Below are 17,406 nucleotides of genomic sequence, written 5' to 3'. Positions count from 1 at the left end.
CCCTAGAACTTAGTACAATGCCTGGCATGTAGTAGGCACTTACTTATTTGCTAATTGCTAAGAATTATTTAATAGTGCCTTTAACTTAAATAACTATAAATAATATAATAAGTAATATATTAAATTTCCTTGAATTACATTACATTTTCTTGTTGCTAAAAATCTTGGTTACCCCTGTCCTAGGACATTCTTCCTCTAACTATGCCATTATGCTTTCCTGAGAAATAATGATGGGCAGGCACATTGTCAGCAGAAATCACAAATTTATTAATTCTTAAATATATCAATCATTTACCATTATGGCAAGAAATATACACAGTGTCCCATGGTAAACGGCAGTATTTCAAAATAACAGGAATACATATATAATTTGATTGTGTTGGAAAGAACAAATCACCATTTCTTCACATCTTGATGTGGAAGACATACTTGAGCTATAGTAACATTTCAACACCACATGCTATGTTAAAGTGTAAAAAAAAAAAAACAAAAACAAAAACAAAAAAACCCAAAAAACAAAAACAAATAAACCCACCATTCTACACATGTTTTAAAATTCACTGATGCTACTTACAACCACTTTACCAAAAATGTGACAGGAATTTAAAAGAGAGGAAAAAAGGAGGCCGTTATTTTTTTCACAGATCTTATTGGCAGGTTAACATGGCTCAATACATTTACTGTAGATGTATATTTTAAATACATATCATTTTAAATATGTAATAATGATCAGAAAAGCTTCAATCTATTTACCACACATCCACAACATCTAAGGACATAAAAGATTGCTTGGATTAATAACTGACACAGAAGGGAAATGATACAAATCAGGAAATTTTCCCTTTCACTTTTAAAAACAGGTTGTAGAGGGTTGGGAACTGCTATTAAAAAAAGGACCATGAAGATATCATGCACTATATAGCATCAAAGGAAAGAAGAAAAGCTCTGCAGAAGGGGGGCAAAGAAGAAAAACCAGGAGTGATACTCTGCTTCCTTCCCACTCCACTCCTAGAGCTCCACCTGCCAATCACCTGCACCCTCCTTTTCTTTAGACTTAAAAACTCTAACTACTTTTAGGAACTACAAGGAAGGAGAGAAGATGGAGGAGATCAAATTGCAAAGAACAGGCTGTAAGATGTATATCAACACAGAATGCATTTCTCTGCTTATTTTCTAGAGCTTCGTAGTCATAGAAAAATAACTAGTGATGTTAGAGAAGGTGTGGTCCCTGCCATTCACACCCAATAGGGTACAAGGGGAGCTCAGGTTGACACAGTGATTGTGCTAAACTCTTAGAGGTTCTGGTATGATTGTGATGATTATCCAGAAGAGTAAGAAATTGAGTCACTCAAGCAGGAGCTTAAATCTTCATTTTTAGCTTTTTAAAAGCATATATATATGTATGTATATATACATACACACACATATATACATACATATATATATATATATACACACACACACATACGTGTGTATCTATGTAATTTTTTTTCTAAAAGATTTAGAACATCTAAGCCCAATCTAGAGTATAACTACTGTTAAAAAATCTAGGATTCTCTAATAAAATTCTGTACACCCTGAAAGTACTCAAAAGTTCTCTGCATTTTATCTCTTTCACTAAATCCCTATTTTTTTCTTATGATGCCTTTAGATTTTTTTTTTCTCACTAACTGCAAATTCTTAGCCCAAAGGAAATGAGATTGGAGGGTACAGACTTGAGGAAGAAGCAACAAAGCTGATTAAGCAAAAGAGGAGAAGTATTTTCTAGAAAGATCAAGTCAGTGAGTTGAGCTTTTCCAGTTTATACAGCTTGATCAAGAACTAAAATGGCTTGGGTTGATACTCAGTCAGCACATTTTTGTTTCCACATTTATCATTGATTTTGTCCCTATAGTTGTTACAATCCAAAGCCACTGACAAAAATAACATTCATTTCAATGATGACCACAATAGAAAATTGAAGAGAATTTTTTGCTTTTAATTTCTCTTAAACTGAAATAGATAGATATGGCATAGATTTTTTTTATGAATTTTTTTTACAATCTATCATTTAGAGAATGACAAACTTGAAGGCTATTAGAAATTGGCATAAACAGAAAAATGATGCTTGCAGTTTGCTTGGATCATGTGGTTGTGGTGTTTTCTCTCTTCCCTCACCCTCCCTCCCCTTGTTTTCTGACATTGGTTTTAATTTGCATGGAACATCTTCAATAGAGTGCAAACAAAACATTGAGATGGAATATTATGACAAAATGATGCATCACAAATGCATTGTTACAGATATGACCATCACAGCTTCATGCATTTGAAAACATGCATGAAGAAAAAGACAGGCCCACCTGGGTGGTTACCATCCAGGTGCCTTGAAAACAGAGAATGCAGAAGTGGCATTGTTCATTTTTAGCTGAAAGGAGAAAGGGGGAAAAAACAAATTAAATTGTTGTTTATCAAAATCTTGTCACTTACTGTGCCACAGAGGAGACTAAGGCATTTAAACTTTTACTATAGAAGATGATATACTGCAAGTGGGGGGAAGGAGTGAAAGTGAGACTATATATAACCTAATGTTATAAAGGAAAATTGATAATGTTAAACAAAGATATTAAATGAGAAATCAGGTGTGATTATCATTCTATTCAAAAAGACCTAAACTACAGAGCAGACAGAATTTTTTTCTTTTTTAAATAAATTACATTTTAAATAAATATTTCCTCAGCCAAATAAATGAGTAAGAGGACATCCCACATATATGTAACAGATGCATTCTTTTGGTCAAAAGTTGGAAGTCCTTCCAGGAAAGTCCAGGAAAAATACCTTTCTCTGATTACCGAGGAAACCATTTGACACGAACACAAAATCATGTTCTCAGGAATGAAAAAAATAAAAGGATTTTCAATTAATCAATTGTCTTTAATCCTATGATTATGATCACTGGGCCTACTCTTTAATGTATGGAATTATATAAAGAAGCCATCTTGAAAAACTAGCCTAGACAAAGCATCACAAAGTCAGTAAACAAAAATATAGAATGTCAACTCCCGAGGTCATAGACTTTTAATTTTTTTTTTTTTGGTCCTTGTAATTCCTGGTTCCTAGCACAGTCCCTGCACAAAGGTCTACTGAATATAAGGTTTTTAGGTTAATTTGAAGAGCATTCCAAAATTAATACTTTCTAAAGCCTAATTTAAAATTTTGGATGGTTTCTTTTTTTTCATTCTTTTAATCACCGCTATGTTCTTTTATTGGTACAATTAATTGAGAATTGTCTAATTATAATCCAGTAAGAACTTTAGATTACACCATTTTAGGGACCTCTTAAATAACTGTAATCCAAGTTTATAACGAAGATGGTTCCTCATGGTAACATTAAAGTAAATTTCACTAGCTAGATGCTCCTTTTAAGAACTCAGGCAAATTTGCCATGGTTTGTGGTATTTCTGAAAGACCCTGTATGTCCTTTATTGGAAATAATGCAGGAAAAAATATCTTTATAGGAGAATAAGGGTTAGAGCTGTAAAAGGTCAACTTGTTCAATCCCAATTTATGAATGAGGAAACAGATCGAGAAAGATGAAGTGAGTGATTTATCCAAGGTCAAGTCACACAGGGCTGATTCAAACCCTGATCTCTGAGCTTCAAATTCAATCGTTTTGCATGACCACACATTACTTATAGTGTAGCTGGTCATCATCAACTCCAATCACATCATATCAGGAGCCATGAGAACCACAAGTTCGACTTCCAGGCAGGTCTCAGCAATTATGACCAAAAAGGTGCCTCTTAAGACATTCTCCTTCCCATCTTAAATACAATCTTAGGCATTTATAAGAGGCTTTCTGTCTTAAACCACATATAATCTTTTAAGCATAAATTCTTTAATAAAAATTTTATTTTTGCCTATTAGATAGTATTGTATCTCTTTCAATTTGTAATCCTACTAAAGCTCTCAAATGATTAGTAAACCCTTTATTCTAATGGGATGTTCTTTGGGAACTTATGGTTTGGCATTGAGTCATTGAAGTCATTGGGATATGCTATCTGGGATAGATAATAATAGATAATAAGATTGGCAGTGGAATGAAGAACTTCTTGCTACACTCTGCCTGCCAGCTCCTCTCTGCTTAGAAGCAAATACTTAATAGATTCAGATTTTGGGTGTCATCATTGGTTCCACTGTCTAGCACATCAAATCTAAACTTTTTTAGCTGATCTATTATATGCATTCAATAATGAGATCATATAATAATTATTTCATTTTAATCATCTTATTTAACCCTTTAAAATTATCCTTATTTCTATCTCTGCATTGGACTTTTGGGGTTTTTGTAAACTCACCATTGCATTATATCCATTCATATCTTTGTATCTTTATGTTACTTTTCAAGGCTGAAATGCTTCACTTACCTCTTTTTGTTTTCAGATTATTATCTATCCTTTGAAGTTCAGCTCAAGACCCATGAAACCTTCTCTGGGGACTCTTCCCTTCTTTGGAAGTTTCCTGCCTCACCTCACTTAGCACTTAATATCTTCTGATGTTTCTTAGAAGAGGAATCTTGGCTTCTATGACTCCAAATACCCATGACAAATAATACAGTACTAGATATATCTATAGGTTAATATACCTTAGAAATATTCTGGTATAAAACCTCTCTCAGTTTTAAAGGCAAGGAAAAGAGGGCCCATGGCTAAGATTATATAGGTAGTAACTCAGAGAGTCTGTATTTGAACTTCATTTCTCTGGTTCAAATTCAGCACTTTGAAACTTTCTTTCTTTCTTTGTTTCTTTCTTTGTTTCTTTTTTCTTTCTCTCTCTTTCTTTTCCTTCTTTCTTTCTCTCTTTCTTTTCTTTCTTTCTCTCTCTTTCTTTTCTTTCTTTCTCTCTCTTTCTTTTCTTTCTTTCTTCCTTCCTTTCTTTCTTTCTTTCTTTCTTTCTTTCTTTCTTTCTTTCTTTCTTTCTTTCTTTCTTTCTTTCTTTCTTTCTTTCTTTCTTTCTTTCTTTCTTTCTTTCTTTCTTTCTCTCTTTCTTTCTTTCCTTCTTTCTCTCTTTCTTTCTTTCTTTCTTTCTCTCTCTCTTTCTCTTCTTTCCTTCCTTCTTCCTTTACCCCATTTATAAATTCCTACTTAGTAGTTCATTGATCAAACTTAGGATTTGGAGTAAAAGTGTGCATGAAGCTGAACATGGGAAAACCTCTACTTCCTACAGTCACATCAATGCTGATTTCTAAGACTTTCTTCCAATCTAGCAGGAACTCAATCCATGACTCCCACCTTGTTCCTGGGGTTCCTTTTTTTTTTTAAACTAGGCTACAAACTGATCTCCAGTTTTCCTGTGGTCTTTAAAGAGACTCCTTCCTTTTCTTTTCTTCCATACCCAAACTTTGTATGCCAGCTATGACAGCATAAGAGTGAATAACTTGGCTAATTCTATTGTATCTTCAGTTTATTAGGGCAGCCTCAAGGTCCTCCTATTCTATCCTACTACTCAGTGTTGCTATGCCAAGTTTCAGTTCATAAGTGAACTGACTAAGTTTTCCAGGGAGTTGTGGGACCCTTTATGTTTCCAGGAATTAAATATAAAACCAAAAAACCAAAAACACACCCAGGATTATATAATACAATGCCATGCTATGAACAATGGAAGATTATGGTGAGCTGACCACAGATATATTATCAAAGTAGCTGACAGCCTAGAGATATTTACTTGATTGGAACTGTTGGTGAACCCGAGCGGTGAAAATGAACATTTTGCCACTTTCCATCACGACGGTGCCAGACTCGTGTCTCTTCTGACTGCATAGTCTTTGGCATCCCACTGCCATCCATATATTGTGTGAGCCTGATGTATGCTATGCAGGCAGCATCGTCACCTACCAGATGAACATGGGGGTTCAGGATGATGGTATGGACTGGCTTATTGCTTTTGGACAAAGCTACAGGAGAACAAAAGAAAATAGACCAGAACAAAGATCAATAGTCACCACAGTTCATGTATCACTATATAACATCAGTACATTACAACCATAGGAAGTCCTTTCTGGGATTCCTTAATTTGTAAACTCAGCAATTAGTTCCTTTTGGAGGATCAATTTTTAAAAATAAAGTTTGATTTTTTTAATGCTTTTTGAATTTTCTCTACATTATCAAATTCCAGGAAGAAAAATAAAATATAACCTTTTATCCTCACATGAAGGACCTAAAAGATTGAGAGATGTTTTTAGTGACATTTTTTCTTTCTGCATTAGGGACTACTGAGAAAAAAGAAGTGATAAAACAAATTATAGAAAGCAAAGTGGCTCCTGAATGCAGGGGTACAGTGATTGTCACTAGCCTATGTTGTAAATGCAGAACATGCTAAAGCAGATAGCAGGATATCCTGTGATCTTTCAGAAAGTTATCTTTCTTCTTTACTTTTTATTTATTAGTAAAATACATCTATAGGATGAGGCAGGGATATTGCATAATTCTAATGTCCTATAGTACTTGGCTGATAACCACTTAAAGCAGTTTATTCTGATGCCTGTTAATTGACTTGGTGATCCATGACATACTCAGTGTTTTCCATGGTTACAGCATGGCTTTGAGTCTTCAATATGCTGGTTACCATCCTCTGGACACACTCAAGCTTGCCAATGTATTTACTAAAATGTACCACCCAGATTTGAACAAAAGACTATGAATGGAGTCTGATCAGAGCAGAGTCTATTTGGATTATAATAATTTTCCTTCTAGACACCAAGCTTTGATTAGCACAGCCTGAGATTACATTATTTTTTTTTCCTGATTTCCAGGCCCCACCCTAAATCATACTGAATTTGGAGCCTTCTAAAATACCCAGGATTTTTTCATATCAATTTTCATTCAACTCATCCTATTTAATGTGCATTTTTAGAAACTGAAGTATATAGAAAACTATTAAATTTGATCTATCTAATTAAAAAATCAACTCACTGTTTTGGCCTATGAAAATGTTTCTTGGAAGTAGATTCTTCCATTCAACATATTAGTTACCACCATTGAGATGATTGCCCTTTTCTCCCAAATCAGTGGTTTTCCTCTGAGATTACTTCTCATTTACACTGCATATAATTTCAATTCTGAACATAGCAGTTTGCATTGTATCTCCTCAATTAGAATGGGAGATCCTTTCTATATGCACAAAAATATTTATAACAGTTGGGGAAAGGCTGAATAAATTGTGATTATGATGGACTATTTTTGTTCCATAAGAAATGATGAGCAGGATACTTTCAGAAAAACCTGGAAAGTTCTCCATGAACTCAAAAAGTGAAATGTACTGTGTATAACATAATAGTAACATGAAAAGATCAGCTGTAAATGACTTTGCTATCCTTCGTAATACAATGATCCAAGACTACTCTGAAGGAATTATGATGAAAAATGCTTTCTATCCCTAGAAAAAAGAATTGGATGTGTCTGGATACAGATTGAAACATATACACACAATTTATATCTTTCATATTTCTATATATATAAAATTATGCTAACACAGTAATTTTGGTCAGAAAATTTATTTAAGAAATTGATGACAAAAGAAAATGATGTTCTTTATGTCACCAAAATGCCATTGTCAAAAGCTTTGATTTCCTGTATGAAGCATTCTTAGCATCAGAGTAACATATGACAACAAAATAATCACAGGATCATGAATTTCACTCTAGAAGGCATTTTTTAAAATGTGACTTCCAGAAGCTGGGAGATAGGAATGAATAGAATGAATACCTAGAATCTAGGGCAGGACTTCTTAACCTAGAGTTTTTAGATTCCTAAGTGGATAGATTTCAGGTGTAAGTGTGGGTATGGATTCGAGGGGCCCTCGAACTTGAATGGGAAGAAAAAGTATCTTTTAAAAAAATCTCTAATTAAATTTAGCTTTTTATTCAATTATTTAAAAACATCATTCTGAGAAGGGGTCCATAGGTTTTAGCAGAATGCTAAAGTGGAGCACAATACACACAAATCATTCAATTGATCAGTCAATATTTATTAAGTATCTGTGGCAAGCACTGTTCTAAGTGCTGGGATGTAAAAAGAGGCAAAAGATAATTAATTCCTTCTCACAATAAGTCTATAATCTAATAGGAAGAGAACTTCTGATCTAAGGAAACTTTTATAGAAGGTATAAGAAGATCCTAGCAAAAGTTAATTCTTATCCCGGGCATGAACCTTTCTGTTCTTTAATAAATTTCCTTTGCTCAAAAAGAAATAGCATTGTCAAGTCACCGTAAGCCTTGCTTTTATTTGGATGTGGATTATTAGTAAAACATCTCTAGATTGTATTCCCTTTGTGCAGTTCTTCCAAAATTACTGAACTTCTTGCAAAGTTAACATGTTGTCATGGTATTAATCATTACCATCTATACTATATTGAGAATATAAATAGCATGCTTTCAAATATTTCTTCATCACTTCAAAGATTGGGAGAAAACATGTTCAATTTCTTTAGCAAACAACTGCTCACCAAGAACTAAAAAAAACAAACAAGCAAACAACACTCCATACATTTATGTATATGTTCATTAAGTTTCATGTAATAAAAGGATGTGATGAAAGGTAACTTTAATACTGATTTAGATTTTGTAATTTTGGCTAGATTTCATAATGTTGCATTTATTATTAAAATAGATGTTTTATAGTGAGAATTTATGTAACTATCATTAATTTCCTATTTCAATAAAGATATATTCCCATAATGCATAAAACTGCCCTAGGGGAAAAAATTCCTATTTCACTTATAATCAGAAAGAGGATTTTATTTAGAAAAAGCCAGGAAGAACCTTTTTTAAAAAGGAAGAAATATACCATTTTCAAAGTAGAATCGATGAAAGTCCATTCCTTCTACTAAATTACCCAAAGCTTCAGGTTCAAAGGCAGTGAGACCTGGGTCACATATTTTTCTGTAGGAAAAAATAAAAATAGCCCGCAAAGAACTTAATATTAGTCTGTTGTATCACACACATTCATTCTGGTTCTTCAACCAGCCAATTTAGAGAACTTTAGAAGTTCTTTAAAGAACTTCCTTAAAGTGCACCATAACTACTGTGTGAATCTCTTATACTCCCAGCCACACTCCCATATACTTCAGATAACACATGTGTAGAGGACCACAGACAGTGGGGGAACTCTGGGTGAGGTAGAAGACCCTTCAGCCCAGAGGGAACCTGATAACAATGTCTAGTTCAGCTCCCCATCTTCCCTTAAGGACTCTTGGACTTCCTGAGAAGTCAGGGGATGGGGACAACCTGTGTTGTGATTAAAGCAGAGTGATACCAAGTGTCAAAGAAATATTTACAAACAATAGCAAGTTGGCTATGTGGTCCTACATGCACAGTATATAGTTAGTGCATGCACAGCTTGCTATAGTTATATAAAGGTATCAGGGTATATAAGGCTGAGAGAATTTGGAATAAATGGATTCCATGTTTGACCTCCATGTGAGTCCTGACTCTTCACTCCTCTTTTAAGACCAAGGTCTTGGGCTGGTACTGAGATCCTCCAGAGAGCTTAGTTCGGACACAACACAAGTGACTTCTTTATTGGAAGTAGCTCTTTGGACAATGATAGTATTTGTGGAGCTATTATTATGGACTCAAAATTATACCTAAGAAAAGTTTGAAATGTCCCTATTTAATTCTGATTAATCCAGGATTCACTATTATTAGTGACTGATACAAGATAATGACTATCTGGAGAAAGCTTGTAGAGTCACTGAGTATATCATGAGTTGAAGTAATAGAAGGCTTGTGACTAATTTAATCAAGTGTGCTTTAGGTTCCAGAGTGGGATCTTTCTGCAAGACCTTTTTGTTCTTTCTCCTTTAGAGAGAAATATTTTCTCATCTGTTAGATAAAATGTAAGCTCAAAAATACAGGGTACCAATCATAGATAGCTTGGAAGCCTGATGTTTGATTTTCAGATATTTTTTCAGTAGAGAACTGAAAGTGGTTATCCTTTGTATTTTGCTCAAGCCTTATGCAGGTGTCCCTTATGCTTTTCCCTAGCCTGCATGGTAGGGAAATATTTTTAAGCTCAAAGGCAAATGTATAACATGCCTTTATGAGGAACAAAATGATAAGACCTAGAAAGAACAGTGTTTCCATGGTAACAAGGACTTTTTTTATTGCTTAGCAACTATTAATCCTCCTAGAAATAATAGTTATCCCCATCAGTGAATTATTGAAGACTTAATTGTATGCTGTAGTAAGAAGGCATTATTCTCAGAGCTGTTAGGCCTTAATGGATCTATCTTCATTACTATAAAAAAAACATGTTGATATATACATCTGTGTGTTTTAGAAAATAATTTTAAAAAGTATATTACAAATTATTATTGGCACATAATTGTGTGCCAATACGTTTGTACTATACAAATGTATTAGATATATCACACACTTAGGGATAGCCTCAGACACTTACTAGGTGTGTGATCCTGGACAAATCACTTAATCCTGTTTGCCTTAGTTTCCTTACATGTGAAATGAGCTGGAAAAGGAAATGGCAAACCATTCTAATATCTGTCAAGAAAACCCCAAATGGGGTCATGCAGAGCTGAACTCAACTGAAAAAAATAATTATATAGCAGCATAAGCCAAAAAATCCTCATGTAAGGGTCATACATCACACAATTTCTTAGTTGTCTTAGCCTATCACTATAGACTAAGACTGTAAAAGCTCACGAATATAATTCAAGGTCACCATTATTGTTCATAGGATCACCTCCACAAGGTTAGCATTTGCCCTAATGGATGCATCTTGAATGTTTTGAGGTACTTTAATAATAAATTCACTTTTATGTGGAATATTTGAATTTATTTTTGAAATTTGATTTCATTGAGGACATTTAGTTAAAAACAATTTTCTCAAAAGAATTTTTTAGGTTTTTAGACTCTCATTACCCCAGACAATACTCTAAAACTACAGGCTGACAAATTGTCTATGCCAAACTTTTATTATCCTTTTTATTTTAAATTGTCCGCAAACAACCAAAATGAAGCAAAAAAAAATCAGTTATATACTCTAGGTCTAAATTTTTTAAAATCACTGTCTGTGATCAAGTCAGGCAATCAAAATATTTAATATATTATTCATGCAAAGTAGCATTGAATTCACTTCATTTCTCTTGTTTCTCTGGTCATTCATGGAGATCTGCAAACTGGAGTAAGCTTTCAATTAAAAGCTTTCTAGAGCTTTGTGTATGGCTGTGTGTGTGTGTATCTGTATATATGTATTAAATCTTTGGAAGCTCTGTGTTTCCAAGATGTGCTTTCTATATAAGTACATTGGAGAAGTTCTCATGACAAGGTCACAAATCCATAGCTTAGTGGATTCAGACAAAGTTATCCTAAGTGTGTGATATATCTAATACATTTGTATAGTACAAACGTATTGGCACACAATTATGTGCCAATAATAATTTGTAATATACTTTTAAAAATTATTTTCTAAAACACACAGATGTATATATCAACATGGTTTTTTTTGATAGTAATGAAGATAGATCCATTAAGGTCTAACAGCTCTGAGAAGAATGCCTTCTTACTACAGCATACAATTAAGTATTCAATAATTGGATAATTTAGGGACTGTTAAATAAAAAAGTCTATAATATTTTTTTTAAGTTGTCACTTGAGGTCTACAGGGGATTACTATCTCATACATTAAAAATGTCTAATTCTTACTTCTTCTTAAACCTCTTGGCTCAACAAATCCTCTACAAAGAAATAATGCTGTTGAAATGGGAAGACTGTGGATCCTTGTTTTCATAGTAAATGTTTAAAAGGTATGATGATCTCTAATAATGGGGGGGGATTCTTTCCTGTTTTCTCCCTCTCCTTTCCTCCTGTCTTTCCTGTCCTCTTCTTCCTTCAACATCCCCTATGCTCCTAATCTCTCCTTTTCTCTTACGTTTTCTCTCCCTATGTTTCGTCCTCTCCTCTCCTCTTGTCTTATTATGTCTGTCCTCTCATGCCTACTCTTTTCCTTTTTTGACTTCCCTTCTTCTCTCCTATTTCTCTTGTCCTGTCCTGTCCTTCTGTCTCTCCTTTTTTCTTCTGTCTTCTATTTCCTTTTTCCATTTTCTCCTCATTTTTCTTATTTTTTCCTCCTTTCCTCTTACTTTTGTTTGCTGTTCTTTTACTTTAAAGTCAGCTCTCCAAATACATGTTGCTAGGTCCCATTTCAGAGAGACTGCTTTGACATCCCAAAGGCTTGGGTCTGAATCACATCTTTGACTCATACTAGCCATGGGACTCTGAGGAAGTTATTTAAATCTCTCTATACCCAAACTTTCCAACACAGTAAATTGCCAAACAGTCATGCACTTTCATTGTTCAAAGGAGTTTACCCATTAAGAGCTCCATATGCCAATTAGAATCCAGGGTGTCCTAAAAATGATTCTTTTAATTAAGGAAATGTAGTCAAAGCACTAGCCTTTGGATGCTGCATTTATGCTTGAGGAAAGATGTTCTATTTCTAACATAAAAATGAAACTTTTAGAATATTAGAATAAAGACTTAAATGAGAACTTTATAGCCAAGACCTCATGCTTAAACCTTCATAATTAAGAATGGAACAAATGCTATGTATTCATGAAAGAAAAATAACATCAATACTTACGTGTAAGCTTCAAAGTCCCCATTGTTGATTGCTTCAATAAGTTGCTCAGTGACTTTGATAATCTCTTGCTTACGAGCTAAAAGGAAAAGTATAGACCCAAATGAGAAGTAAAGACAATACAAAATCTTATAGCAGTATCATGGAGGGCCTCTGGCACTAGAGATACCTACTCCCATTTAGGTAACCATCCCATATCCTTCAGTTGGAATTGTGACACTCCTTTCCTACCAGCAGAAAAGACTAGATAAATGTGTGTTTTTAGGGAAAAAAAGAAGACTTCAAAGTTCAAAAATATATACTTTACCTTAGTTTTTTCTTTGAAAGGCTATGCAAAGCCATTTCTCAATCATTTAATTTTTTTTTTTTTTTAAAGAATGAAAACCTAGGGGAGCAGGGAATATTGTGCTATTAATTCACATATGTTCATGAACAATTCTGAACTTAATTGTATATATTTCCAACCAAGTGAGAAAGAGAGAGAGAGAGAGAGAGAGAGAGAGAGAGAGAGAGAGAGAGAAAGAGAGAGAGAGAGAAAATGTGTTAGAGTTTAAACACTCTTTCAAGTATCTTTTATATTTAAATATAGTTATCCCTTTCACATCATGGAGGGTTAGAAGCACAACACTCCTGTGATCTGAAAAGTTTGCTAAAATGTCTTGGCCCTCCCTTCATACCAGAGAAGAAGTCTGATTTTTTTTTTTTTCTGTGTCATCTTTTGATTTTTGTGTGTCATCTGTGGCTTCCATACAACTCTCAAAAATTTTCCATTTAATTTAATTTCTTATGCCAATCTGCAATATATAGAAAGTATGATAGGGAAAGTTACAAAGTAGAAGGGATAACTATAATGTCTATACCAGTAATGCAATATAATTAGGGCAACATGTATAATTGTTGTTAGAAATTATCATATAATTGTCATTTTAATCTCGAGTTCCTGTGACTTTCTGAGTAGACCTGTGATTGATATAGAAAATTCCTAAAAAAGACTCTCTTCCAAAGCAGAATAGAGTCTTCTCTGCAACTCATTAATTGTAAAATGTTTTGGATGTTTAAGTGACTTGCTCATGGTGATACAGTCACCATAGGTCAGAGATGGCATTTAAATTCAGGTTTATCCTAGTTATGATACTAGTTCCAGATACCAGATCCACTACACCACAATGTCTCAATTCCTCTGACTACAACAAAATAATTTATTAATTTATTTTAATATTAATTTTAACCCAACACTAAACCAATTCTTTTTGGTAAATCCTTCCTAGACAATAAGAAGTGTCCCTAATGTCCTCAGGAAATTTTCTAAAATTATGTTATGGATCAGATGCTGATCTGCATAAAGAGAGAAACTTTCCTTATTGGAAATTCTCTACCAATGGAATCATAGGTTTCATTAAAAAAAAGGCTCAGGAAAAAAAAAAAGATATTTAAGTTTACAATTGAGGACAACAGCTATCTGATAGTGCTTTTTGTAAAAACAAAGATACATATTCTGTAGCTATACTGTATTATTAGTGGAGAAATTAACCCCCCTTTTCTGAATTTCTAGGGTACCTATTATTTTTTCAAATATAATCAAATATCACTCTTTCAAAATAGGTACTCTTTTGTTAGCTAGTACCTAGTTAACATTCACATAGTTTTTTAAGGTTTGTAAAAACTTTAGGGAGGCAGCTAGGTGGCTCAGGAGATATAGGACAGGGGCTGGAGTCAGGAGGACCTAAGTTTAAATCCAGCTTCAGAGATTTATCGGCTATGTGACTCTGGACAAGTCTTTTAACTTGTCTTTTCTTTAGTTCACTGAAGAAATGGCAAACAGTATCTTTGCCCAAAAAACCCCCACCATGAACAATATTAGCTTGTGATGGTCCATGGGGTCATGAAATGTCAGATGTGACTGACAACACAAAGGACTTTACAATGCTATTTGATCTTTCCTTCCTTCCTTTGTTCCTTCATTCCTTCGTTCCTTCCTTACAATTGGGGCAACTAGGGAGTATAGTCAAAAGAGCACTTGGCCTGGAGTCAAGAGGACCTGAGTTCAAATCTAGACTCAGACACTTACTATGTGATCGTGAGTAAGTTACTTAATTCTAATTGCTGCCCCCACCACTACTACTACAAAACAAAACAAAACAAAACAGTTGAGGAAATCAAGACAGACAGAGTTTAAATGTCTTGTTCAAGATCATAGAGGATGTAAATAGTTGAGGCAAGATTTGAAGTCAGGTCTCCTTGATTGTCTAGCTACCTAGTTGTAATGTAATGTAAATAATCATTATTATTTCCTAGCATTTTCTCACAATAACTTTCTTTTTCATTCCATATTTGTAGCTACCACCTCCATTCTGGAAAGATTGCTATTATTCCTTGTTATTAATCTTCTAAAATTAAAATTGGCCAAATCATTCTTCAGAATTCATTGCCTCGTGGTGTCTTATATTAAATTTGATTTGTCAATTGTCTTTTATATTTACTGAATTGTCTTTTACATTTGTTGAATTTCAGAGGTCTTTATGTCTGATTTCTTTAACTATAAAAAGTACTTGAAGGAAATAATTGCGCAGGAATCCTTTTTGGTAGCTTTAACAATATCTAATACAATTTTAGCACAATTCTTAGACACAGCAGGCACTCAATATATGCACCTAACAGTTCTTAAAACAGTAGGCACTTATTGACTTATGAAGTCAATAAGCATTTATTAAACACCTACCACATGCAGGGGACTTTACTAAACAAAAGAGATATAAAGTGAAACAAAACAGTCCCTGTTCTCAAGGGATTCACAGTCTAAAGGAGGAGACAACATGAAAATAAGCAGGAAAAACAAATCATATATGAGATGTTTAAGTCAAGCAAATTGATTCATCCTCATTTTCATGGAACTATTTAACTTTCTGTTTTACCATAAAATATTTCTTCTTTATTCCTATGTATATGTTCCATACATTTTAAAATGAAAATGAATTTGTTTAACTTTATGTGAGATACTTTGAGGTGGATATAAAATTAGGATTGGGAAATATTAGGCCATATGATGGAGAACATATTACTTCTATTTCTATGTCTTAGCACTTAATGGGGAGGCAACAGTTTAGTGGAGAAAAGCTGAGAATGAAATCAGAGAATCTATATTTGAACTCTATTTGACATGTATTCATGTTACAGAAGGCAAATCATACTTGAACTTCAGTTTCCTCATCTATAAAATAAAGAGGTTGACTAGAAGGCCTCTGTAATCCTTTCCAGATTTAAATTTGGGGTACAATCAGGTTGTATTCATTTTGGGGAAAAAAACTGGACTTTTGCCTTTATTAAGTAAATAAATAATCCAAATAAAAATTATTATTCTTTCTTCAACTGCAGTTCCTGTAGGAGATAAATGCTCTGTCAAACCAATTTAGCTGAGATCATTTGATTTTACAACAAATCCCACTAACTGATATTTGGATGCTAATTAGCAAAAAATGCAAGTTGCCATGAATTACTGCTACTAATATCAAGTTTAATAAGAATTATCTTGAATTTAAGGGAAATGGAACATTATAACTAAAATCATCACATACATTAACATCTTGACTTAGCTTGATAATATATATCTGTTCTAAAATATATTCCATGTCCTATAATAATTGCTACAATAATAATAACGTTTTTGTTAAATAGGTTAGGATTTCCTATCTTCCTATCTTCATTCACATTTCTGCCAGTTGTGGTGAATATAAATATTAAATAAAATATTAAAAAATAATGTTAAAAACACTGCCAAAAGTACCTAAGTGGCAGCAGGAAAATGACAGGGATATTGCCAATGGCATTTTGGCTAAAGTTTAATTCCATTTGCCAATAAGTGATTCATCTGTCTGTGGTTTCAGCAGCATGAACATTTGGTGAGAGCCCAGAACAGCTGACCTGGCTCCAAAAGGACACCAATAAGAAAGATCTCCAAAAAAGGAGAGTGAGAACATTGTAACTTGGTAAACAGAAAATCTCAACAGTAAAAATAGCTTATATTTACACAGTATTTGAGGGCTTACATGGTGCTTTACATACATTATTTCATTTGATCTTGTAAAGATAAAGCCCCATAAGATATAGATAGAGTGAATATTATTATATTCTTTTTTATAATTGAGAAGCCAGAAAATGATAAAGCTGGGATTTGAATCTAGGGCCTTCCTTAAAGCTCTTGTTTAAAGGGACAGCTTTTCAGTGTACAATAGGAATGCCAAGGACAACACAGTATTTCAAATAAGCAGTTTTCCAACTCTTAAAAAGAAATGAAGAGAGAGATAGAGCATATTTACCATAAAGGTTCAGTTTGTGAAAAATCCAGGATCCCTTTCTTACAATAAAATGACTTTTGAAACTTTCATATCCTCCCCCCCCCCCAAAAAAAAAGTATCAAATTATGAGAAACTTGAATTCTTAATGAGTTTTTCTATTTTGGCAGATGAAATTTTTAAACTTCAGTACAGTGTACAACTAAAGGAAAATGTCCTTTGATCTTCTCAATAATGGATAATGGATTAATCACCTAATAATAATAAATTTACGTTGGAGTAGAACCCTCAGTGAAAATGACCACAGAGTCTAAACTTCCTTTCTAACACAGACACAGTGCTATCTTATCTACAGATGATAATATGGTTGTAGTAACTGCAGGTCAGTAGCCTAACAACTTCATCCAGTTGAAATCCTTGAAACAGACAAAAGACATCTCAATATCCAAAAGAATATATTTTATTCTAAAAGCCACGGGGGCAGCTTG

The 17,406-nt window shown here is 33.6% G+C and overlaps 1 protein-coding gene across 8 annotated transcripts in view; it reads right to left on the bottom strand.

Annotated features, from left to right (window-relative positions):
• Positions 1-248: 248 nt before the first annotated feature.
• The window catches only part of CAMK2D (calcium/calmodulin dependent protein kinase II delta), a 345,760-nt gene continuing 328,602 nt past the window's right edge, over positions 249-17,406 (bottom strand). For 4 of the 8 annotated variants that reach the window (XM_074273763.1, XM_074273768.1, XM_074273767.1 and 1 more), the window contains 4 exons: positions 12,633-12,708; positions 8,820-8,914; positions 5,701-5,929; positions 249-2,404 (listed from right to left, as the gene is read on the bottom strand). In XM_074273763.1, the coding sequence (XP_074129864.1) occupies positions 2,401-2,404; positions 5,701-5,929; positions 8,820-8,914; positions 12,633-12,708 (404 nt within the window). In that variant the 3' untranslated portion in view covers positions 249-2,400. Of the gene's footprint in view, positions 2,405-5,576; positions 5,930-8,819; positions 8,915-12,632; positions 12,709-17,406 lie in introns of those variants that run through there. The other 4 variants (XM_074273769.1, XM_074273770.1, XM_074273771.1 and 1 more) reach the window with 3 other exon arrangements.

This window comes from Sminthopsis crassicaudata, chromosome 6 (genome assembly GCF_048593235.1).
Source record: "Sminthopsis crassicaudata isolate SCR6 chromosome 6, ASM4859323v1, whole genome shotgun sequence".
Taxonomy (NCBI): domain Eukaryota; kingdom Metazoa; phylum Chordata; class Mammalia; order Dasyuromorphia; family Dasyuridae; genus Sminthopsis; species Sminthopsis crassicaudata.
Note: the sequence above shows the minus strand (reverse complement) of the source record. Positions and strands in the feature narration are given on the sequence as shown.